We start from the raw sequence: 25711 nt of genomic DNA on the forward strand, positions 1-25711 counted from the left end.
TATTTTACGACGAAATATTCTATTTGAGATTTGGTGAATATGAATCTATTTTTCATTGGCTATAACTCTGGTTCTACGAGATCCAAAGACCTAACGCGTACACCATTTTTTTACTTTTTTATAGACTATATTTTTGCTAAGAATGTTTTTTCGACAAAATACTTACTTTTTGAGTTATTTGCGAAAAACCGTCTAAAAATGTGGTTATTTTGTTGAAAAATGAACATATTCACTCGCAAATAACTCGAAAAGTGTTGACTTGGCGAAAAAGCTCTATAGAACAAAAGTTACTTAAAATTAGTCAGTTTACCCATTTCCGGACTTATTTTGGACATATATTTTTTCACCCCCAAGAAGGGGTGAAAGTCACCCCCAGGGCAAAAGCACACATCGGCACAATATCACTTTTTTTCTTTGACATGTAAGCTATACGTATGCCAAATTTCATGTCAATCCGAGCGGTTCTTTAAAATTTAGAGCAAAAACCGTGAAAGAATGGACTAAATGTCAGAAATGGAAGAAAACAATAACCAACCAAATTTTTATTTTAAAATTTTTAGAAAACAGTTATGACAAAATATGCACTTCGCTTTTGAGCCATTTTATTACTTCTTGTGTTCTTCCATTGTCAACTCATGGTCTTCCTTCCTCGTTTTTGGTTCCTTCGTTGTTTGTATTCCAATTTTAACCTGTGATTTAAATCATTTTCTACTCAGTGGCGGATCTAGACATTGGCCTTGGGAGGGGAATTTTGCCTTAGGGGCGGAACTTCCAATGAAACACCAACCAAAAGACATAAAAAAGATACACCCAAACTGCTTAAAAGATATAAAAAAAAATTAATATTCATGTTTCAACAATTTTTTTCTTTAATTTTGGACTTTGATAGGGAGGAAATTTCCCCATTTTCCCTTACCGTAGATCCGCCACTGTTCTACTACATTATTGCATAATGTTGACAGTGGGTTTGTTATCAACAAATAAATACTCCTTCCTCTACACACCCTGTAATGGCTCTTGAAAATACTTTTTCCACCTATTTATTATTTAGTTCTTACCAAATCACTATTTACTTCTTAAAGCAAAAGACCCATGAAAATTTTATTTTGTTTTTAAATGAAATTACTGATTATCAATAGTATTTAATTTTTTTTATTCTTAAATTAGTGACAGAAGTTGGATGAAAAACATGAATCAGGCAAGATGCAGTGTGATAGTTTAGTTGATCATGTTGTTCACAATTTGTTGAATGGGTTCTTGCATGAAATATTACTGTACCACTAATTCAAATTCGGAAACAATTCAGGCGAATACACAGCACCATTCAACACTTTTCACACACCCAATACCAAATGTATCAAAAATGCATGAGAAAAATTCTAAAAAAAATTAACTTCAAGTGATGTTTATTTTGGTAAGTAATGGTGGTTGGAAAAATTAATATCGAAGACTCAGTACTAAAATTAGATAACAAAATCCTGGAAAGGGTTGAACACTTTAGATATCTGGGTAGCTGGATTGACTGCAGGGTTGAAAGTGATGAGGAAATTTCAACCAGAATAGAACTTGCACGAAAAAGCTTTATTATTAGGCGTTCTGTATTGTGCAGTAGAAGTCTTTCATTGACCACATGTCTAAGAGTATTGAAGTGCTACGTCTGGTCCGTTTTGTTCTATGGATGTGAAACTTGGCCAACCAAAGTGAAGAATTTCAACAAATTAGAAGCGTTCCAGTTGTGGTGTTACCTTCGCATGCTCAGAATCCAATGGACACATGGACAACACACATATCCAACGAATGTGTGCTGGAGACCATGCACAAAGAGCGAGAATTGATCAACGTCATAAAAATGAGAAAGGTTCATTACTTCGGTCATATAATGAGAGGGCCTAAATATCGCTTACTCCGGTTGATCATTCAGGGCAAAATCAAAATAAAACGCTGGGTTGGAAGAAAACAACTGTCCTGGCTGGGTAATATTAGACAATGGACAGGTCGAAAGGTTGAGGAATTGTTTCATATAGTTGCCGACCGAAAAACATTTCATCATTTCAACACGACGATAGCCAACGCTTGAAAACAAGCACGGCACACAAAAAAAGAAGAATAATGTTTATTTTACACAAAATTTATTCCAGCTTGGTATATTTAATTTCAACACACCTGTAGATATTCAAGCGGTGAAGATATGTAGTTTTCGCTTCGCTGAATGACCCCGAATAAATTTAAAATGTAAAATTTATATGGGGTGTTTTTATTTGAATCCACAATATATTGTATAATTGCATTGAGAATGATTGACACATATCAATAATCTAGAATTGCGTTGTACAAAACTTAAACAGAGACAGATGTGATTAGTGACACAGGTGAGTATAAATGATTAGTATTAGTTACATCAAGCAACTATTGAAAACACTGTTCTATTTTCCCATCTCAACAATCTTCTTCTTCTGTGTGCTTTATCCTTTAACCGATTCGCTGCCAGAGCTGGGCCGGGTACTGATAAATAGGGAACTTGCACTAAAAAATTTTTTTGCATAAAATTGTTAATTTATGTTTAAAAATGTTATATTCAAAATATTACGTCTTAACCATGAATAGTGTACGTACAACATCTGATCAAAGTTCCGCGCCTAAAATTTCCGTTTCAAACAACTTCAAAAGCGCGAGCTTGGGTCTGATGTCACAGGCCACATTTATCGTTTTCGCCCGTTTGCTTTGAATGCAGTTTGCCATTGCCAGTTGTGCGTGTCGAATAACTGTGACGTTTGCTCGGTATTTATGTTATTGTATTTAGTGTAGTTTAGTGTGTAATATACTTTATCAAAATGGAAAACAAATCTGCGCAATATAAGTACTGTATAGTGCCTGGATGCATCAAAAATTTCTTTTTTATGAAATTACTTTTGTCGTTTCTTGTGTTGAAAAAAGAAACAAGTAACTTAAAAATAAACAAAACTTAGTAATAAAAGTAAGAGTAACTAAAAAGTATTGGTGCTACTATAGTATGCGGTCTACAGTCATGTTTCTACTATAGCTTGCGGTCTACCGAGGGATGCTGTGTGAGTATACCCTATTCCACGAACATACGCCTGTTTTGGATTACTTCGACAACGAATATTTTACTGTGCAAAATAAGAAGAACGAAAGTAAATTGCAAATTACATTGTTGTTTATTGGAATAATTATTAGCGCTATTTACTTTCGTACTTCTTATGTTGTACAGTAAAATATTCGTTGTCGAAGTAATCCAAAACAGGCGTATGTTCGTGGAATGGCCCATATAAGCTGAGATGATAAAGATATTAACTTGTAAAATTACAATAATGATTCTTCTTATTTATGCGTATTATTAACTTTGTAAAGAAGGGTTTTGTTGGCTATCGGTACGTCTGCTAATCACCATAATCTTTTCTCAGAAGGCTTTGAACACAATAATGAAAGGCTCCAGTAGGTACTAATAAACATTACAATCAAATATAATAAACTTCATAAAAATTTAGTATCTTTATTATTATGCAAATTACACCGTAATCTTTTCCAGGATATACGAAATCCTTCGATTAGAGTTAGGTAGATGAAACCCACGGGGAAAACAGTTTACTATAATACATATAATGGTACCAATTTCAGTTTGAAACTAAGCTGATTGGGGAACTACTTACAATATATAAGATGAACATAAATAATACGTAGGAATTTTCAATTAAAGACGATTAAAATGAACTATTGTACTTAATCGCTTTCTTTTGAAAACCCCTCGTGAGTAATAATACTTATACGTTATAAACACATTAGTAATTTCTAAAGATTTATAAATTTGACTTTAAAGTAAATAAACTGATTGTAGAACTATGCAAGAATACAAATAATAGCTGGTAATATCCATTTAAATACGATTAAAATGTAATACACCCGTAATACCTAATCGTAGATGTAGATGACTGTGGCCTCTGACGTCAGACCAATAGAAGGACGTTCAAGAGCCTCCTAAGATATTTGAATTTTATAGCATTTTCAAAGCGCCGTAATTAGCGTACGGGTTAAAAATATTTGTTTTTTTCGCATGCAAGCGTTTTAAGTTCATGTTACCTTATGTTTTTTAATATTATTTTAATATTTAAAAATTTATGCAAGTTCCCTATTGTATTCGACTACAGAGTACCGGGTACTTTTCATATTTAAGGAACGAGTACAGAGTACCGAGTACCTTGCTCAAAAAAAGTACTTAGAGTACAATAGGTACTCAAAGTACAATTACCCGAATATCTCGGGTACTTATTTCGAGTACATTTGAATATAGAACCCGAAAAAAGGTAAGAGGGTAATAATTATCTCTGCCTCTCTAAACATATTTATTTATGAGTCATAAAATGACGTACATTTTATGAAAACATAAAATAACGTACAACTCCAACTTAAATAAAAATAATAAGAATTTTAAAAATTGATAATTGATTAATACAGTAAAACCTGTCAGTAACGGCCGCTAAAAATGAAGGAACTATTGGCCGATATAGAAAGGTTGCCGGTATTTCCAGTTTTTGTAGTTCACAAATATATAAAAGATAATTGGGACTTCGTTTATTTTGTTAATAAAAGCAAATATAATTCTATAGGTACATAAACGGAAACTACTAAAACTAGTTTAATATCCTAATATAAAACAAAACTATACTACGGAAAAAACAGATTGATGTTGAGCTTTTTTAAAGAATTTTTCAACCCACTTTTTTTTATATCCTTTGATAATTTGAGTTTTTACACCATATTTTTCGGCCAACTTTTGTGAATTGTAGTCATACTTATAAATAAATAGTGACAAACACAAACACTCTTTTACAACACTTTTACGACATTTTATTATAGGATTTTAAGAACCTATTGTGACCACCGACCCGATGCGGGGTATTTAATCTCCTGTTTAGGTAGATACAATAGGTCCTAATACTTAAGTAGTACTGGGAATTTCCGTCAACAAATAGACAAAATTATTTTAACAAAATTATTTTGGCCAACATTCACATTCAATTTCTATAAAATGGGCTTTAAAAATATTTGATTATATGGCCGCGTCCGTATTATAAAGGTGGCCGTAAATAGCAAGTCATAAATAAGGGAATATACATATGTATAATTAGTTTGGGGAATTTTGAAACCGGCCGTAAGGACAGGTGGCCGATTTTAGCAGATGGCCGGTAACACAGGTTTTACTGTAATCAGTATAACATCACGCACACTCACTGATTAATTTTATTGACTTTTAAGATAACTAATTTTTCATCAGTTCTTCAGAGCATTTCTTGAAGGGCTAATAATTATTATGGCATAAGAGAATAGGCGTTTGCTTGATTTTGCGAATGGACTGATACTCAAAACGGCGTTTTGCGTGTTGCTATTAATTTGCTGTCCCACATGCAGCGACAAGTTTAGACTTGCAAAAAGTACTCGGAAAATGTACTCGTATAATAAACGCGGGTACGGGGTATTTTACCCATACGCTACGGGTACGAGTACCGAGTACCTACTTTATTGAAAATGTACTCGGGTACTGGGTACTGAGTACCCAAAATGTACTTCTGTTCGCTGCCTATCGAAGAGGATGGATCTCGGCTAGGAACCATTTTGTTGAACGGCACCTAACTGAAGTAACCGTATCACTCGCTGGGCGTGAACGGCAGCGAATGGGTTAAGGGCATTGTCGATTACTACGGCCCATTTTATTCTGTCTGCAGCGGTTCTGAAGAGTTTTAGGGTTGTTTTTCCACTCCGCTGCTTTAAATTTTTCAACCAAGACTTGCGTCGTCTCCCTAGTCCTCTTTTTTCTTCTACTTTCCCGTGTATAATCAATCGTATCAAATCATATCTTTCATTTCTTAGTATATGACCAAAGTAGCGCATTGTTTTCTCCTTCGTGGTGTTAAGTATTTATTTTTCCTTTTCATCTTTCTTAATGTTTCCGTGTTTGTTACGGTGTTGTGGCATATTTTCCACATTCTTCAATAACACCACATCAAATCGGGCAAGTCTCTTTTTAGTTGCGTCCGTAATCCTCTAGCCTTCAACTCCATATAAAAGGACAGAGAATACGTGGCATCTCATTACTCTAGTCCTAATTGCCATTCGCAGTTTTCTATTGCATAATATTGCTTTTATCTTATTGAAAGCGCTTCTAGCATTCTATTAAAAACTTACAGGTTCTAACTAAGGGATGAATATTTAGAGGATGCTTTTTCTACGCTACATGAAAGTGTATTAGAAATGGAATGAACCAGTTTTTGTCCCATTCAAAAATCTCGATTTGTTTAAGGGATATAGCGTGGATAAATTAGTCTTGGACATCCTGTAGAAAAGTGTAAATACTGCAGGATTGCTACAATAATATTTGAAATAACACATCCAGTATTCTAAACTTTTAAAAATAAAATTCAATACAAATTAACCTATCTTGATTTATTGATAAGTGACTAGACCGTCATAAAATATTAAGGATAAAATTCTTAAGATAAAAAAGATATTAGGTTAAATTTGGACTTCAAACAGAATCATGTTCATCTTCGTAGTTCACATGTAGGAGTCCTTCTAGGTCTTCTTCCATTTGACGCTGTGCAAATGTTATTCCATCTCCCTCACTGCATAAAATATACGATAGTTAGATCAAGCAATAGACTAGAAAATAAATTCGATCAAATATACAGGGTGCGGCATTAGTACGAGGAAGTCAAATTTCTCGTTTGTCGTAAGAGATACGAAAAAAAGTTATTTAGGTAAAAGTTTGGGCACAGATAGGACCATAATTTAAAGATATTTTCAAATTTACCAGGCCACACGTATTGACAAGGTGACACAAACTTATGTTTTTTTATGAAACACCCTGTAGGTATGTTTTTTAAAATTTTTGGATTCTCCTCGATGTTTTCTTTCTTAAAATATATTATTTTGTACTATTATACGACGTACTTTACGATTTTTTATTCATTTCGTAGCAACATTTACACCCTGTAGAATTGTAGTGATTTGACATCAAAAAATTTAGTTATGTTCAAATGATTTTTAATTTAGTCTGCTATTATATAAATAATATTTTATGGTACTTTTTTATTTCTTAATTCCCTATACCTAACTGCTTTAATTTGGGAGTTATTCGTGCTTCTTTAAGACAAACATTAATTGCAACAACAATTACGTGTAATTTTATTAGGTTGGCCGTGAAAATATTCAATCAAAAATAATTTTTCGAAAAAAAAAAAATACATATTATATTAATCTAGACTGATCCTTAATTTATTAATATTGGAGGAGATATACCTACGTAGTTAAGATTGTTGGTGCGTAAAATATTAATAGGAACATACAATATTTTACATAGTTGGCTATGAGTTCATTAAACTTGCTTAAACATTTGACATTATACTATTGTTATAGTTCCAGTTGCTTTGGTGTCATTACTAATATGAATTTTTTTAATGAGGAACTGATTAATATAGTTTTTGTGCTAGAAGAGTAACAAAAATCTGCTACATACTAGCAATAGGAATTTATCATCAGCAAATCCCTAATAGACGACAACTAAGAATAGAAACTATGCAAAATTTACTAATCTTTATTTCAAGTTAAGAATAGAACGTTACGCTACGCTTACGGAGATCAGTATTGCCAAACCTCTCGCGTACGGGTGGATACTGACTGCCGATATACGATTCATTCTAGTCAGTACGGCGTGGTATCGCCGCGCTGCTATCGCTCATAAGAAACACATGGGGCTATCTCCGCAATGTTCTATTCTAAACGTTAAACGCTCCATAGAACGGTTTCGATGGACTAGGACTAGACACTTAGAATACGAGAACCGTCGTTCTAATATGCGGATTCTCACGCTAAATACATACACATCGATTTTGGCCATTCCGATAGCATTACACACACATCTAATGTGTCTAATATCCCGTTCTCGCATGTGGTGGACTATCGGAATTTCCAAAATCGATGTGTGTGTATTTAGCGCCAGTGACACTAAGAATTACATTTAATTCATTTTATTAATTTGCAATAGTTTTTGTTCGATCAGATTTTTTGTAATCTGAGTGTCCAGTCCGTTGAAACCGTTCTAGTAAACTTTGAACAGTTTCTCTTCTTGGTTGTCGTCTATCAGGAAATTGCTGATGATTAAATTTTTATTGCTAGTAGAACATTTTTGTTATATTCTCCTACCACAAAAACCATATTAATCAATTTCTCATTAGAAAAATTCATAGCAGTAATGGTAACAAAGCAACTGGAACAATAAAAATGGTATAATATCAAATGTTTAAGCAAGTTCAGTTGTCAAAGTCATAGCCTAGAATATTGTATGTTTTTGTTAATATTGTATGCACCAACAATCATACCTACGTAGGCATTTTGATATCTCGTCCAATATAATTAAATTATATGATTTTTTTTTCGAAAAATAATTTTTGATTGAATATTTTCACGGCCAACGAAATAAAATTTCATGTAATTTTTGTTGTACTTGATGTTTGGCTTAAAGAATCACGAATAACTCACAAATTAAAGCACTTAGGTATAAGGATTGCTTAAGAAATAAAAAAAGTACCAAAAAATATAATTTCATTACAATACTAAATTACAGGGTGTTCTATTTAAGAAAACTCAGAAAATACTCATTCCGAGTTTCGACCAACCCTGTATACTAAAATTAAACATTTCGCTATAAAAATAGTTTTTAACAATATTAGACTATACTAAAAATCATTTGAAATCACTACAATTATACTGGTTGTGAATATTATTACGAAATTAATAAAAACATGTAATTATCTTTTAAACTTCTCCATGTAGTAAGTCAAAATCTTATATTTCGAGAAAGAAAACATCAAGAAGAATCCAAAAAAGTAAAAATATACAGGGTGTTTCAAAAAACATAAGTTTGTGTCACCCTATCGATAGGTACGGGTAGCCCTATATAAGATGAAAATATTTTTAGAATAATCTAAAAATATATGAAAATATTTTTAGATTATGGTCCTATCTATGTCTCAACTTTCAACTAAATAATTTTTTTCGTATCTCTTACAAAAAACGAGTAATTGGACTTCCTCTCACTAAGACGCACCCTATAATTAATGTGTTCTAAAGATATTAAATTCTAATGAAAAAAGCAATACCCACTGATAACCAATTATAAGTATTATAATAAGATAATTAGATTAGAAAAAATAGTGGAATTGTGTTTAATGGTGAGATCGCCGAAAAACAAATTTGTGTTTCATAATCACTCAGGCCACAGATTCAGACTAAATTTCCTCTATTTTAATGTTTATAATTATTTTACTCCATCAAGTCTGATAATCCGGTGTGACAGGACCGTTACAAGTAGTAAGTAATGGGTATCCCAAAATTTACACAAGATCTGTTTTCTTTTCTTTAGATTGTCATCTGATTTTTTGAATCAAACAGTAAATAGGATAGGGTTATGTATGTAAGAGCAGATCAGTCAAATGATCTCCACGGTTTTGCTGCCACATGCGCACTCTTTTAAAGAAATTTTTCATTACCATTTGTAATGATACGCCGCGAACACGTACCAATACTAGAACCGTAAGTTCCACAGTCCGCGCATGTGCCCCACTCATTTCCACTTATCCAAAACAGCACAGGCAGAGGGATACGCCTCCTTAGGCCAGCGAACCGAGTTTCTCCAGTCTTGAAGCGACAGCTCTGGGTTCCACTACTAGCCAAGCGAGGTGAGCGAGGCAGACCGACCTGAGTAGCGAGTCACCGTAGTGACGTGATCTCGCAAGCTAAGGCAGGCCAACTTGAGCAGCAAGGTGTACCGTGTTGAAGTAATTGCTCATAATTAAACGGTAGTGGGCTAGCTCCCGATAAATTTATATATTTTAATCGCGTGACTGTTTTGCAACTTACACTTCACTGAGGTGTAAGAATATTTCGTTTTGTTATTCATTTTGCTTTTCTTTTACAGACGTCTATCCGGGGAGGACTTCGCTGCAACGCGGCGACAAATAGAATTGTATTTTATTTTTATTTTTTTTTTATCTGTACTGGGTGTCCCAATAAGAATGGCTCTCGGCTATATCTCAGGAACCGTTTATACTACAGCTTTGGGAAAAAAATGTTATAACAAAAGCTGCCCCGAGAAAACCCTGGAAATTATTTTCATAATTGTAAGTCCACCGCTAGAGGGCGTAATTGAATATCAAAAATTAAAAAATCGAAATTTTACAAAATTTGCCTAATGAAAGGGCACTGGAAATCCAATCATCGTATTCTTCATACAATTCTGTGCATATTTTATTTCACAAGTTTAAGTCTACCTGTGCAAATAAGAGGTGGGGGTGAGTGGGAACCTTGTTATGAAAAAATCGCTGTAAGTCCGGTTCTGCTTAATCGATTTTTACAAACTTGGTCTTGTTGAAAACAGCTATTTTTCGTCAATGTAATAGTTATAATTTGGAAACAGCCTATTACGTAATATGCCGGCTAGAAGGCGCTATTTATTTATTCTAGTTTTCTTTGGAAAATATTAAAGACAAGTGTGTATTTTTTTCCCTGTATTACAAAATTAGACCAAATTAGCAACATAATACCGAAAACCGCATGTCGATACCTTTTTTCTGTCTCGAGATATCTTAAGAAACGTGTAAATTTTAAACATAACTGTTGCTGTCATATAAGTGGAAATATACAGGGTGGTTCATCTTATTCGCCTCGGTGTCTGTACGGAAAACCACTTGAGATTTTAAAAAAATTTCTTCACAGTAATATACAGGGCCATTAATACTACAATCTAAAAATAATGTGAATTATACAGGGTGCTCCAAAAAAGAGTGGTATATCAAAGTTATATTTTTTCTTATGGAATGCCCTATATATGATGACATTTTTGAATTGACCTTAAAAAATAAGCTATACTTTTATAAGGGTTCCCTATACTTAACTACAGGGTGTTTTGATTTATTTCGATTTTTATGAAAATGTAAGGTTTTAGAAAAAAATAAATATCTACGAATCTAAGAATCAGTAACAAATTCCTTCTTGGATCTTAATAATAGACTATTTAGCATACTTAAACAGATGCTTACTGCAACAACATTTCTTACAGGGTGGTCAAAATATGAGATTGTTCTATTAACAAATTCAAGCTGAAATAACTTACTTAATTTAAATAGAACACCCTGTATCTTACTAGTCTATCGCGTAGAAAATATACTTATCTTTCAATTTGTATTAGGGTTTCCTATACCTATCTTTTTACAGGGTGGTCAAAATATTAGATTGTTCTATTAACAAATTCAAGCTGCAATAACTTATTTATTTTAAATAGAACACCCTGTATCTTACTAGCCTATCGCGTAGAAAATTTATTTAGCTTTGAATTCTTATTAGGGTTTCCTATACCTATCTCCCTTCATTTGTTAAATATTTAAAGATTTCCTAATTTGCAAGCTTTAAAAATTAGAATTAAGTAAATATGTCGTGGTTACATATTATGTACAACAGATCACCAACACCGGCAATATACTTAGACATGATACTGTCAATAATACAATTTTCATTGTTATCATGTAATCACACAGAGTGTTGTATTATTTTAGTTGATTTTGGCCTACATGTGACATTGAATAATATGTTTCTATTAAACTGCCTACCCTATATTAGATGCCGTATTCTGGAAGATACTTAAATTATATTTCATTCCGTATAAGTATTTTCCATATCTTAAACCAACGGTTATTAAATAGTTTTATGAACACCACCTTTTGTTTGAATCTTTGAATCGCAATTACAGACAATTAAATGCAATGGCTACTATGACGAAAACGAGCCTATTGTACAAAAATATGTAAAAATGGGCATTTACAGAATAACATGGGAATTAATATTTACAGAATAACATGTGTATTGAGAATGTTTACATGGAATTGAAGAGATTTTAAATATCTTCCATTATAAAGAATAGAATATCGAGTATGTCATTTAAAATAAGAACACTCTGTGTGATTAAATGATAAAAATATGAATTTTATTAACAAAAGTATCTTGACTAAGATATTTAAGTATATTGCCGTTGTTGGTGATGTGTTGTACGACATAGGTACTTAATTCTAATTTTTAAAGCTTACAAATTAGGAAATCTTAAAATATTTCAAAAATGAAGGGAGATAGGCATAGGAAACCCTAATAAGAATTGAAAGCAAAGTAAATTTTATACGCGATAGATTAGTAAGATACAGGGTGTTCCATTTAAAATAAGTAAGTTATTACAGCTTGAATTTGTTAATAAAACAATCTAATATTTTGACCACCCTGTAAAAGATAGGTATAGGAAACCCTAATATAAATTGAAAGCTAAGTAAATTTTTTACGCGATAGACTAGTAAGATACAGGGTGTTCTATTTAAAATAAGTAAGTTATTACAGCTTGAATTTGTTAATAGAACAATCTCATATTTTGACCACCCTGTAAGAAATTTTGTTGCAGTAAGCATCTGTTTAAGTATGCTAAATAGTCTATTATTAATATCCAAGAAGTAATTTGTTACTGAGTCTTAGATTCGTAGATATTTATTTTTTTCTAAAACCTTACATTTTCATAAAAATCGAAATAAATCACAACACCCTGTATTTAGGTATAGGGAACCCTTATAAAAGTATAGCTTATTTTTTAAGGTCAATTCAGTAATGTCATCAGATATAGGGCATTCCATAAGAAAAAATATAACTTTGATATACCACTCTTTTTTGGAGCACCCTGTATAATTCACATTATTTTTAGGTTGTAGTATTAAAGGCCCTGTATATTTCTGTGAAGAATCTTTTTTTAAATATCAAGTGGTTTTCCGTACAGAGATCGAGGCGAATAAGATGAACCACCCTGTATAGAAGCACGTAGTGTGCTATGAAAAAAAAACAAAGGAACATTGTCCAGATGTCACCGTATATAATGAATCAAAACAACAATAAGACAAATAACACTATAAAATATAACAAAAAAAGAGTGTGTGTACTTTGTACGCGATTAAGAAGTTATACTTCTATTATGATTTTAACGAAATAAATATATTTTAAACAGTTTAATTTTATTTTTATTTAAATATTACACTAATTTTAATACTTAAAATAATACCAAAAAAATAGCGTTAATATGTAAATTTTTATGAATTGTTGCCTCCGCGCATTTGCTTTTCTCTCGGTGAATCGTAGAAAATGTAAAATTGTCAGACTTTCTACACAAATTTTTAATTTTTATTTCATTATATTTTAATATCAATTATCCTATTCCCAACTAAGATAAATACATAACTGTTATTGTCACCGGTAAACTAAGTTAGGAAGTCAAAGTGGAAACAAGTAGTGTGCTATGGAAAAAAATATAACTATTAGAAGTATTAACTTCAAAAAGTCATCATGTGTCAAATCAGTAAAACATAAAAATTTGTTCATTGATGGTTTGTTGCGGTTTGTTTCTATTAAATTTTATATAAAATTTATAAAGAGTGAAATTCAAGATGATTCTTACAAACTAAGAAGCATTTCACATGATAGACACATTCTTTGAATGCATAAGAAATGCAACTGTTGCGGCTAGAATATATGCAATGAAATATCCCCAAAGACGTCACCCTAGTAGTAGAGTTTTTCATATTTTGTTTTGATTTATTATGTACGGTGACATCTGGAAAATGTTTCTTTGTTTTTTCCATAGCACACTATATATGCTTCTATATATTTCCACTTATATGACAGCAACAGTTATGTTTAAAATTTACACGTTTCTTAAGATATCTCGAGATAGAAAAAAGGTATAGACATGCGGTTTTCGGTATTCTGTTGCTAATTTGGTCTAATTTTGTAATACAGGAAAAAATACATACTTGTATTTAATATTTTCCAAAGAAAACTAGATTTCTAAAAAGAAAATAAATAGCGCCTCCTATCCGGCATATTACGTAATAGGCTGTTTCCAAATTATAACTATTACATTGACGAAAAAGAGCTGTTTTCAACAAGACCAAGTTTGTAAAAATCGATTAAGCAGAACCGGACTTACAGCGATTTTTTCATATCAAGGTTCCCACTCACCCCCACCTCTTATTTGCACAGGTAGACTTAAACTTGTGAAATAAAATATGCGCAGAATTTTATGAAGAATACGATAATCGGATTTCCAGTGCCCTTTCATTAGGCAAATTTTGTAAAATTTCGATTTTTTAATTTTTGATATTCAATTACGCCCTCTAGCGGTAGACTTACAATTATGAAAATAATTTCCAGGCTTTTCTCGAGGCAACTTTTGTTATAAATTTTTTTTCCCAAAGCTGTACTATAAACAGTTCCTGAGATATGGCCGAGCGCCATTCTAATTGGGACACCCGGTACATAATTACATTGAATATACGTATTTTGTTTTAACCTGTGTTTTACCGAGTCTGTCGTCTTGAAAGAACTACCCGTCGCACCCCATACAAACGTTTCTGTCTCTCCAAGCGTCTTTAATTTTTCATTTGATGTTCCTAGACTTTTTCCAAAATTGTCACGTACTGCTTCAATATTGTCATTTGAGCTGCTTCTTTTTGGACGACCAGAATGTTTAGCACCACCAATTAATCGAGTGTCTCTGAGTTTTTCAATTACCCTCTTCACAGTTGTAAAAGTTAATTCCGACCTCTTCTTGTATGAAATTTTCGAATAGTGATCGCCGCAATTTCATTATTTTTAAAATATTCTTCAACGATAAAAACTAATTGTTTCCTTGAATAGCGTTACATGTTTGCTAACCCTAAACTGTCAACTGTTTTTGTTTTTTTTTTGTTGCCAACACTTTACTGCACAAATGGCAGCAAGTTATAATATTGCCTGAATTTTAGGACACCCTATACAAGTAAATACATATAATTCTAAATAACGACAAAAATAACTAACACAAACTAATAGACTTACCATACAAGATGGAATAATAAATCAAAAACAAGAGAAAGAAATAGTCAACGAAAATGAAGAATATGGATGCTAAATTGAATTTGAGGGGAATAGGATGGCTTATATTACATAATAATAATAATAACAATACGTATATGGTTCATACCAATATGGTTTCAAAAGAGAGATCGACAACAGACGTTATTCACACACTATTTTTACAAAAACAAGATTGACAAGATTAGTCAGAATTATACAGTATTTTAAGAATAATAGAGATGATTGCAAGAGACTCATATAGAACATATATAAAAAGAGGAAAAAATGGAGTGCCACCAGGTGACTTTGTCTATGACATCTATAGATCTTCTTATTTTTGTGTAAACATGACCGTCTTTTTTTAAATGTGTCACCAGTAAGATGCCGTTCCATCGTTGTTTTCATGGTCTTCCCATTCATCTTTTTCCTATTGGTTAACCGTCTCTCGCAGTCTTTACTACTCTATTTTTTGTCATTCGGCTTATGTGGCCAGTCCATTCCACTCTTCTGTTCTTTACACAGTTACTAGTGTTCTCCACCTTGCATCTCCGTCATATATATCTGTACTTCGAGCTCTGTCCCATAGTGTCTTACCATCGATTTCTCGAAGAGTTTTCATCTCCGCTGTTTCTAACAATATTTTTGTCCACTTTGTGTCAGGTCGTGTATCTGCCGCGTATGTCATTATTGGTCTGATGACCCTTTTGTAAATTCTGTCTTTCATTTCTATCTCGATATTTTTATTTCTCAATATTGTTTCATTCAGGTAACCTGCGGCTCTGTTTGCTCTATTCGCTTGATCTTCCACTTTTGTTTTGAGCTTTCCGTAGCTAGATAGTTTAATGTGTAGATATTTAAACTCCATCACTTGTTTTATTACCTGACACTCCAGCTCTGATTTACACTTCGTAGATTTGATGTTAAGCAAATACAAATAGCCATATGTTTTTTGGCTTTTATATTAAATTCGTGCAGCACACGTTGTAAATTATCTTCACTCTGACAGATTAATATTGCGTCGTCTGCGTAGAAAATTATTTTAAGTGGGTTTTCTAACATTTTGTTATCCTTTTTAGTTCTTTAGTAAGTTAGTTCTTTTTCCAATATTAATTTTATTGTGTTTTTCTGGTATATATTTTCGATCGTTTTGATTATTTCTATACTAAACTTAAAATCAAGATGCAGTAGAAATAAACAAACCAAGACACGTTAAATGCTACTGGGAGCACTTCCGAATCATAATTTACAATGTATATACATTGTAAATCCCAAATCATGATTTCCAAAGTTTATACATTGTAAATTATGATTGGGGGTGCTCCTAGTAGCATTTAACGTGTCTTGGTTTGTTTATTTCTACTGCACCTTGATTGTAAATTTAGTATAGAGGTATCTCTCTTCCGCACAATAAGTCTTTTAATTTGACCCTCCCAAGCGCCTTCTTCCCCGTCAAGTGTTCAAGGTCCACGAACCCTAAAAACCCCCGTTTGCTGTATTCTAATGATTTCCCTTGCACTAACCCCATTATACAGGGTGTTTCATTAATACTTGTCCATATAGTAACTGGAGAAACCTTAGCACAAAACACGAAGATTTAACCCAAAACACTTAAATAAAATGTGCTTCCTTACTGAGTTACAGGGTGTTTTATCTAAAAATTTAAAAACTATTTTTGCTCAGCATTTTAAAACTATTCGACGTATCCTTTTCATACTTGGCAGGATCCTGTATAGGTACTGTACAAGCTACTAAATTATGTTAAACAAACGTTTCTGGCTATTACCAGAGGCGTCGACGGGAGAAAGAGAATGGTTGACCCTTTCCAAAGTCTACGCCACTGGCGAAATTGCTATTTTAGTCCAATATTTTGATTCTCCAATGCTTTCTATGAAAATAATGTACTCTTCATTTGTAACGATAAAATCATTAGTTTTCGAGCTATTTGAAGTTGAAAATGCAACGGCACAGCTATTTTGGTTAATGTATTGTGCTTCTTCATTTTTAACTTCAAATATCTCGAAAAATAATAATTTTTTCGTTACAAATGAAGGGTATATTATTTACATAGAAAGTATTGGAGAATCTAAAAGTTATGCTAAAATAGCAATTCCATCAGTGGTGTCGATTTTGGAAAGGGTCAACCTTTCACTTTTCCCTGTACGCCTCTGGTAGTAGCCAGAAACGTTTATTTAACATCCAATAGTAGGATGTACAGTATCTACACTTTTTGACAAGTATGATAAGGATATCTGAAATACTTTTAAAGTACTGGGTACAAAATTTTTTTAATTTCTAAATCAAACATAACTACACTCAGGTGAAAAAAAAAATCGATCCACTGAAAATTTGGTCATTTTTGATATCTCGAATTTCCTAAACCTGTTGTTCCATTTAAGTGATTTTTTTACCATGTTATAGCCTTATTCATTAACAATATCGCTGTAATAATATTGTTACTAGACAGGTAAACTGTCATTGTATACCGAGTGTACGAATCAAATTGTGTTTTTTTCTCAAAGTTCGCATCATCCTGTGGACTATTCTAGCATTTATAAAATACTGAAATTACAACCCAATTATAGCCTCAGGTTTTCTTAACATTTTGTTTTTAGATTCATTTGCTTTTGTTGGATAATAAAAAAGTTAGGCACTTTAACAACTGGCCATGTTCGTTATCAGTACATACTGATGACGAACAAGGCCAGTTGTTAAAGTACCCAACTTTTTTATTATCCAGCATAAGTAAATGAATCCAAAAACAGAATGTTAAGAAAACCTGGGCTATAGTTTTTTTTAATTTCAGTATTTTATAAATGCTTGAATAGTCCACAGGGTGATGCGAACTTTGAGAAAAAAACAAAGTATGATTAGTACACCCGGTATACAATGACAGTTTACCTGTCTAGCAACAATATTATTACAGCGATATATTACATTACATTATTATTACAGCGATTATAGCATGGTAAAAAAATCACTTAAATCGGACAACAGGTTTAGGGAATTCGAGACATCAAAAATGACACAATTTTCAGTAGATCGATTTTTTTGCACCCGAGTGTATTACATAAATATTAACTATTTGTATCCAGTACGTTAAAAGTATTTGACATATCCTTATGATACTTGGCAGAAGGTGTAGGCACTGTACACCATACTAAAATATGTTAAATAAATCTTTCTGGCTACTACCAGAGGCGTATGATATGGGAAAAGAATGGTTGGCCCTTCCCACGTTCTACGCCACTGGCGGAATTACTATTTTCTCCAACACTTTTTATGTAAATAACATACTCTTCATCCGTACCGATAAAGTCATTAGTTTTCGTGATATATGAAGTTAAAAATGAAGGGATACAATACATTAACCAAAATAGCTATGCCGTTGCATTTTCAACTTCAAATATCTCGAAAACTAATGACTTTATCGTTACGAATGAAGAGTACGTTATATTCATGGAAAGTATTGGAAAATCCAAATATTGGACTAAAATAGTAATTCCGCCAATGACGTAGAATTTGGAAAGGGTTAACCATTCACTTTCCCCCGTTGTACGCCTCTGGTAATAGCCAGAAACGTTTGTTTAACATAATTTAGTAGCTTATACAGTACCTATACCTCCTGCCAAGTATGAAAAGGACACGTCGAATAATTTTAAAATGCTGAGCAAAAATAGTTTTTAAATTTTTAGATAAAACACTCTGTAACTCAGTAAGTTTTATTTAAGTTTGCTAGCAGTTGCCGCTAGGGCATCTATGCCATTTCGTTCGTTGCAATCCGGGACTGCACGCTGGGGTTTGTTTTGGTTGGATCGGGGAGAGCAGCATATGTGCCTCCTGATGAGAGACTAATAAGTTTCGAAACCGGTAGGGGTGCTTGCGGCACTCTCTGATTGGACTAGAATATGGTTCGGCTGTGTTTTCGTTTTGCAACGAAATTGAAAATGGTTATTCATTTTTGTTTTATTTACGTGTTTTGGGTTAAATCTTCGTATTTTGTGCTAAGGTTTCTGCAGTTACTATATGGACAATTATTAATGAAACACCCTGTAAATATAGCGTCTGTGCATGATATCTCCCACCTAAAAACTTGTTGTTCGTCTGGTAGCGTGATAATTCCATTCCGTTTATTTGTTATCACTTCGGTTGTTAATTTTAGTTGTTCTATTTCTGTACGTTATTTAATAAATTAATTCCTCTGTAATTCTCCAGTTCCGTATTAGTCGTAAACCATGAGGGTTTCTTTTTTGATATGGTAGCGTATGGTAGTATTCGTTACTTTCCTCTCTCCAAGTGATTCTGTTGCTGCGTTAATTACGTTACTTTCAGAGTTTTTCCTCGATGTTATCGTTTTCTAATATTTCATTCTCAGCAATCTTTCTCTGATATTCTTTTTCTGTATAAGTATTCCGTAGATTCCGTATTAAGTCCTTTGGCTCTTGATTTTTGTTTGTGTTGGTGCCGCTCTCTTGGGTGTGAAGAGACCATGGAAGGAACAGGTCGGAGAACAAAAATGAAGAAAACAAACATATTAACGATATTTAAACAACAGTATAATGGAGATAAATAGAATATGTAAATACAAAAACATCGGTATTCAGATTGTTTGTCCACACAAACAGGGCTTTTTAAATTAAAATAGATACAGGATTGAGCTAAATTACAGCTAAAAATTATGAAAGACTTCTTGGTATTTTGGAGAGAAACATTCTTACAAAGATTTTTGGAGCCGTAAAGGAAAATGGGCTATGGCGTCGTAGATACAACTTTGCACTATATCAGTTATACACCGATCCAGATATTGAGAAATTCATTAAAGTGCAGAGACTTTGATGGGCTGGACACATTGCTAGGATGTCAGATCACGAATACACTAAGAGATTAACATTTTTAAAACCAGAGGGCACAAGAAGTAGAGGACGACCACGAAGAAGATGGATTGATGATGTGGAAGAAGACCTAAATATTGTAAGGGTCAGAAGATGGAGGGAAGTTGCCAGGAATCTTTGCGAGCAGGCCAAGATCCACAACGGATTGTCGAGCCACTTATGATAATGATGAAAACTGGATATTAAATGAAATAAAATAATACATAATACCAGAATTATGGAAAGTGGAGTAAACACGAGATCTCAAATAGATAGCCGAGATAACACTATGTATTAGTTTATGTTTTAAAGCAATTAAAAAAACATTGTATTTGTTCAGATTTAAGCAATTTCTTCTGAAATACCACATGCCTATTTTAACTCGTTCGCTACCAAGTTTCGTCCTCATAGACCATAGCTATTTAAATTGCCATTATGGGCAGTGCGATCCCCGGCTCACGGGTGGGACACTGGTCTACGAGAAAAATCAATGTGGCTCATATGCGAGTCGCTTGGTAGCGAACGTGTTAAATATGTTAATTCGTTAGTGACAAACATAGAAAGTTACTAAAAAATACAAAAATCGTCTCATAATAAGAGGAAAAACCTAAATTTTCTCCCTTGTATATTTTTAACACACATAAAGCTTCCGAAGTTTGTCAACAGAATTAGTCTTAAAAATTAAAATATTTGAATAATTAAAAAAATAAAAAATATTAGTATAACATTACATATAGCTAGCTGTACACCATTGAACCTTTCAAAAAACTCAACAAAAACTTTCAGATACCAAATTTTTTAACAATAAGCGTCCTACTGAATATATCAAAGTAACATAACTGTCAAGATGGATAATTTTTTTGATTTTTTTACCATATGAATAACAAACTAATAACATGCTAAATAGACATTTCAAAGATTTAGATAATTTAAGACGAATATTCAGTAAAAACCCAAAAGAACTTGTGATATGTACTTAATAGCTTTAGGTTAGGTAACTTAGACTATCTACATAACTTTGTACTGTAATTTGGTGGAATCCTTTGTGATACTTTAGTCAAAACTGATGAAATTGTTGCAGATGTGAGTCCATGATGTATAATAGTATATGAAAAAAAAAAAACGGTCAATACTCACAATCTTTATTATCTTTATTTTTATTAGTTAAAGGCAACCGGTTTCGAGGCTTACAATTTACGCCTCATCCGCAGGTCCAGTGTAAGAGTTTGTTTATAAAAAACTTAAAAGCTAAAAGTACAAAATAGGCGGTTACAAATAAACAACATAACAAACCACGGTCAGATTAAAATTAGAGTTAGATCATAGATTAGAATTAAAAATTAAAACAAGCCAACAACTAAAACATTATTATAGTGAAGTATAGACTGGATTCTTTATTGTGCACATTAGACCAGAGCGCATCTGTAAAAATATTAGTACATTTGGACGTTGAGAGGTAACTCAAATTTTTTTGCAGAAATTGCTTGAAAATAACTCAAATAATAATATTTGAGTTATCCTCCTTCTCAAAAAGGTCCGGAACAGTGTTTAAATAATCAAAATGTCAAAAAATAAAGGAAAAATTCGAATTTTTTCTTCGTTTTTGATTATAACTTTAAACGTATTCATTTCCGAGAAAAGTTGTACTGACATAAAAGTTGCGTAATTAAATTTCCTACAATATAGAATTGGTTAGAAATTTAAAAAATAGTCACCCTTGTTGCAAAATAGCAATAATTTCGAAAAAAACATACAAAAACAAGTATTTGCATTTTACGTTTTTCAACCATTTATGCTACACATAGGACCTTCATATTTCACCCACAAAAACTTTATGATACAGTAAAATAATACTGTAAATTTAATTAAGATCGGTTCAATAGATTTTGCAAAATAAATTTTGCAATCCAGCTTTCGCAAAAAAAAATTCATTTTTTCAAAATGTTACAGGACTGAAAATAAAGCAGATAGCAAGTTGAAATTTTTTTTCTTATAGAAGTGTACTGTACCTTTCATTTGCAATTTGCAAAACTAAAATCGATTAACTACCACGGGGCGTCAGGATTTTTTTTAAATAAACATTAATTATTGGTGCTACGCGCAGGACAGCGGATAGTTTGCTCTGATTGGGCATTCAAATGACCTTTGATAATGATTGATACATTTTAATTTTTATTACATTTCGATATAAATAAATAAATTTGTTTATTGCAAAATAAAAACACATACTCTATCCTTTGAAATAACACTTTTTTAGCAAAAACTTTCTTTATTCATATATTTTAACTTAGAGAATAAAAGTTTATTATTTTTAAACATATGCAATTGTTTAAACAATATTTCACAAACAATAATAAAATTAGTTTGATTTTTGTGGAATTAAAATATTAAAATACAACAAAATATAGAGTAAGAAAATAATATATTAGATAAAGATTGGAAGAAATTTTGATGGAAATCAACTTGTGTGAATCGAACACCGCTGTCCTGCGCGTAGGACCAAAAATTAATGTTTATTTAAAAAATTTCCTGACGCCGTGGTAATTAATCGATTTTAATTTTGCAAATTGCAAATGAAAGGTACAGTACACTTCTATAAGCAAAAAAAATTCAACTTGCTATCTGCTTTATTTTCAGTCCTGCAACATTTTAAAAAAATAATTTTTTTGCGAAAGCTGGATTGCAAACTTTATGTTGCAAAATCTATTAAACCGATCTTAATGAAATTTACAGAGTTGTTTTATTTTATCTAAAAGTTTCTCTGGGTAAAATATGAAGGTCCTAAGTGTAGCATAAATGGTTGAAAAACGTAAAATGCGAATACTTGTTTTTGTATGTTTTTTTTGCAATTATTGCTATTTTGCAACAAGGGTGACTATTTTTTAAATTTTTAACCAATTCTATATTGTAGGAAATTTAATTACGCAACTTTTATGTCAGTACAACTTTTCTCAGAAATGAATAGTTTTAAAGTTATAATCAAAAAACCAATAAAAAAATCGAATTTTTCCTTCATATTTTGACATTTTGATTCTTTAAACAATGTTCCGGACCATTTTGAGTGGGAGGATAACTTAAATATTATTATTTGAGTTATTTTCAAGCAATTTCTGCAAAAAAATTTGAGTCACCTCTCAACGTCCATCTCAAAACAGATGCGCCCTGGACTACATGTACAGTAGCACTTTAAGATTGCATCCAGTCTGAGATAGGTGTTAAATATGATAAAATAAAACTTACATATCAGTTATGAGAAGTTTTCCGCTAACATCAGAGGCACCGTCTGTCTTCATCCCTTCCTTAAGACACTATCTATTTAATTATAATAATGTTTTATTTGTTGGCTTGTTTTAATTTTTAATTCTAATTCTATGATCTAACTCTAATTTTAATATGACCCTGGTTTGTTATGTTATTTATTTGTAACCGTCTATTTTGTACTTTTAGCTTTTAAGTTTTTTATAAACAAACTCTTACACTGGGCCTTGGATGAGGCATAAATTGTAAGCCTCGAAACCGGTCGCCTTATTGAACACCAATAATAAAGATTGTGAGTATTGACCATTTTTTTCATATACTATTTCATATCCAAATCTATTGAAGTGCTTATCACTAGCTTCTGGGAGATGTATTCGGAGGATCACGAAACCACATGTTTAGAAATATTTAAATACATATATTTACAGTATGACATTAATTCGCCTAGGAGGAGGTTTTAAAACGATCAGGAATATTCTATAAAAAGTTTTGATCATACTGATGTACCAAAACACCAATACATCTAGTTAACTGTGTATAAAGTAATATAAGCTAAAGATAATTGTGATTCGGAATACAAAGAAGTGAAAAAGGGCCTAATTTCATTATTGTTCATAGACATGATGGGGCTAAAATTATTTTACCGATGAAATAGTTGGCAATATGAAAAAAGTAGTGAGTGCATGTATAGAAGTTGAAATGGGTATGAAAGTGAATGCAGAAAAAAGTGAGATGATCATGAAAGAACAGAACTTAAGAAGGGGATTCGCTATAAGACTAAGTACTTGGGAATAGTTACGATCTATGACTTGGATGCCAAATAGATGCAAAGAATATACAATACAACAAATGAGCGTTACTTCAAAACGGAGAAATTGACATTAAACTAAAAAATTAAAGCAGACAATATCTTCTGATCAGATACGCAGACGATATAGTAATTCTGTCAGATACTACTGAAGGTCCCCAAATTCTACTTGATCGTATTCACGAGGAAGGGGAGGAAATGGCCATTAAAATAAACTCAAAGAAAACAAAATTTTTAGTTAACCAATTCAATGGAGTCCAATTGAGAAAGTTCACAAAATGACATATTTGGGAACTGTGATAACCGACCAACTAAATTCAGACATAGAAATAAATCGTAGAATAGCAATCACTGAAACTAATTTTATGAAAATGAAGCCATTTCTTTGCAATAATCATCTCAGTTTAGAACTAAGACAACGAATGGTTAAGTGCTATGCTTGGTCCGTACTTTTGTATGGTGCAGATGTGTGGACGCTAAAAGTATCGATAATGAACAGAATTGAAGGATTGGAAATGTGGATTCATAGACGAATGCTGAAGATACCTTGGACAGCAAGAAAAACTAATGAAGAAGTAGTAAGGAGGGTCAACAAAGATAGAGAACTGCTAAAGACTGTTAAACACCCGAAAATGTCTTATCTGGGACATATAGTGAGGGGAAATCGATATAAAATATTACAACTAATTCTTAAAGGCAAAATAGAGGGCCGTAGAGGTGAAGGAAGAAAACAAATTTCTTATCTTAAAAGCATTCGTGAATGGACTCAAATGATATCAGATATAAGAAATATCAAATGCAGCACAATTATTCCATATTGCAGAAGATCGAGAAGCCTTCGCAATGGTGATCGTCAATGTCGGATAATTATGATATAGCACGTAAAGACAATGTCTTCACAGTTCCAACAATACTGTATTTCAGAAAAATAGGAAGAAAGCAAAAACAGAAGAGCCAAAAAAAGATAGCAGTAGAAACGGAAAAAGTTTGGATCGGTAGATGCTATTATATACAATAAAGGGTGCGCCAAACCTCTAGTTTTCTTTGATGCCGGCTAAACTGTGGAGTATATTATAAAAAAAATGTTTAACAAAATTGATGTATATCAAAATACGTCGAAAATTTACAATTATTTTCATTCTACAGGGTCAGTCAGAACAACCGAATGAACTAAAGCTGTGTTTTTAAAGGAACACCATGTATATTAAACCATGTTTGAATGCATTTTTTAAACATATGAAGAGTTTGTATAAGGTTTTATAGGCCTAAAGTTAATAATTTTGGAAATATTTACAATTTTATTGAGAAAAATGTTAATATTTAAAGGGCTGTGGATTATTAATAAAAATGTAAATATTAAAATATTAATAAAAATTTACAAAAACAAAATCTATAGTTTTCCTTTAAATATCTTCAAAACAAAACATACTAGGTATATAAAACCTGATTCCAAAAGAAATTTGGTAATATTGTCTACAAAATACAACACTAATATACAGGGTGTTCCATTAAAAAATGAGAAACTTTTGGATTTGAGAATAGTGATCGTACTATATATTTCATGGCTGGATGTCAAAGATATTAAATTAGTTAAAAATAACTCTACTAGAAAAACTTTGACATGTCATTTACATTTTTATTATCTTGGAAATTTAATCGATAGCCCTTTAAACCATTTTTCTCTATAAAGTGTAAATATTTAAAAAATAATTAACTTAATACAAAGTTATTTATTAACCCTTATACAAAGTTCATATTTTAAAAAAATATATTCAAAAATGGTTTAATATAC

At 32.1% G+C, this 25711-nt stretch overlaps 1 protein-coding gene across 4 annotated transcripts in view; it reads right to left on the reverse strand.

Moving 5' to 3' along the window:
- Window positions 1–6441: 6441 nt before the first annotated feature.
- Window positions 6442–25711, reverse strand: part of LOC114336422 (palmitoyltransferase ZDHHC20-A) — a 118843-nt gene continuing 99573 nt past the window's right edge. For all 4 annotated transcript variants that reach the window (XM_028286785.2, XM_028286786.2, XM_028286782.2 and 1 more), the window contains one exon: window positions 6442–6635. In XM_028286785.2, coding sequence (XP_028142586.1) covers window positions 6539–6635 — 97 coding nt within the window. In that variant the 3' untranslated portion in view covers window positions 6442–6538. The remainder of the gene's footprint in view (window positions 6636–25711) is intronic.

This window comes from Diabrotica virgifera, chromosome 10 (genome assembly GCF_917563875.1).
Source record: "Diabrotica virgifera virgifera chromosome 10, PGI_DIABVI_V3a".
Taxonomy (NCBI): Eukaryota; Metazoa; Arthropoda; class Insecta; order Coleoptera; family Chrysomelidae; genus Diabrotica; species Diabrotica virgifera.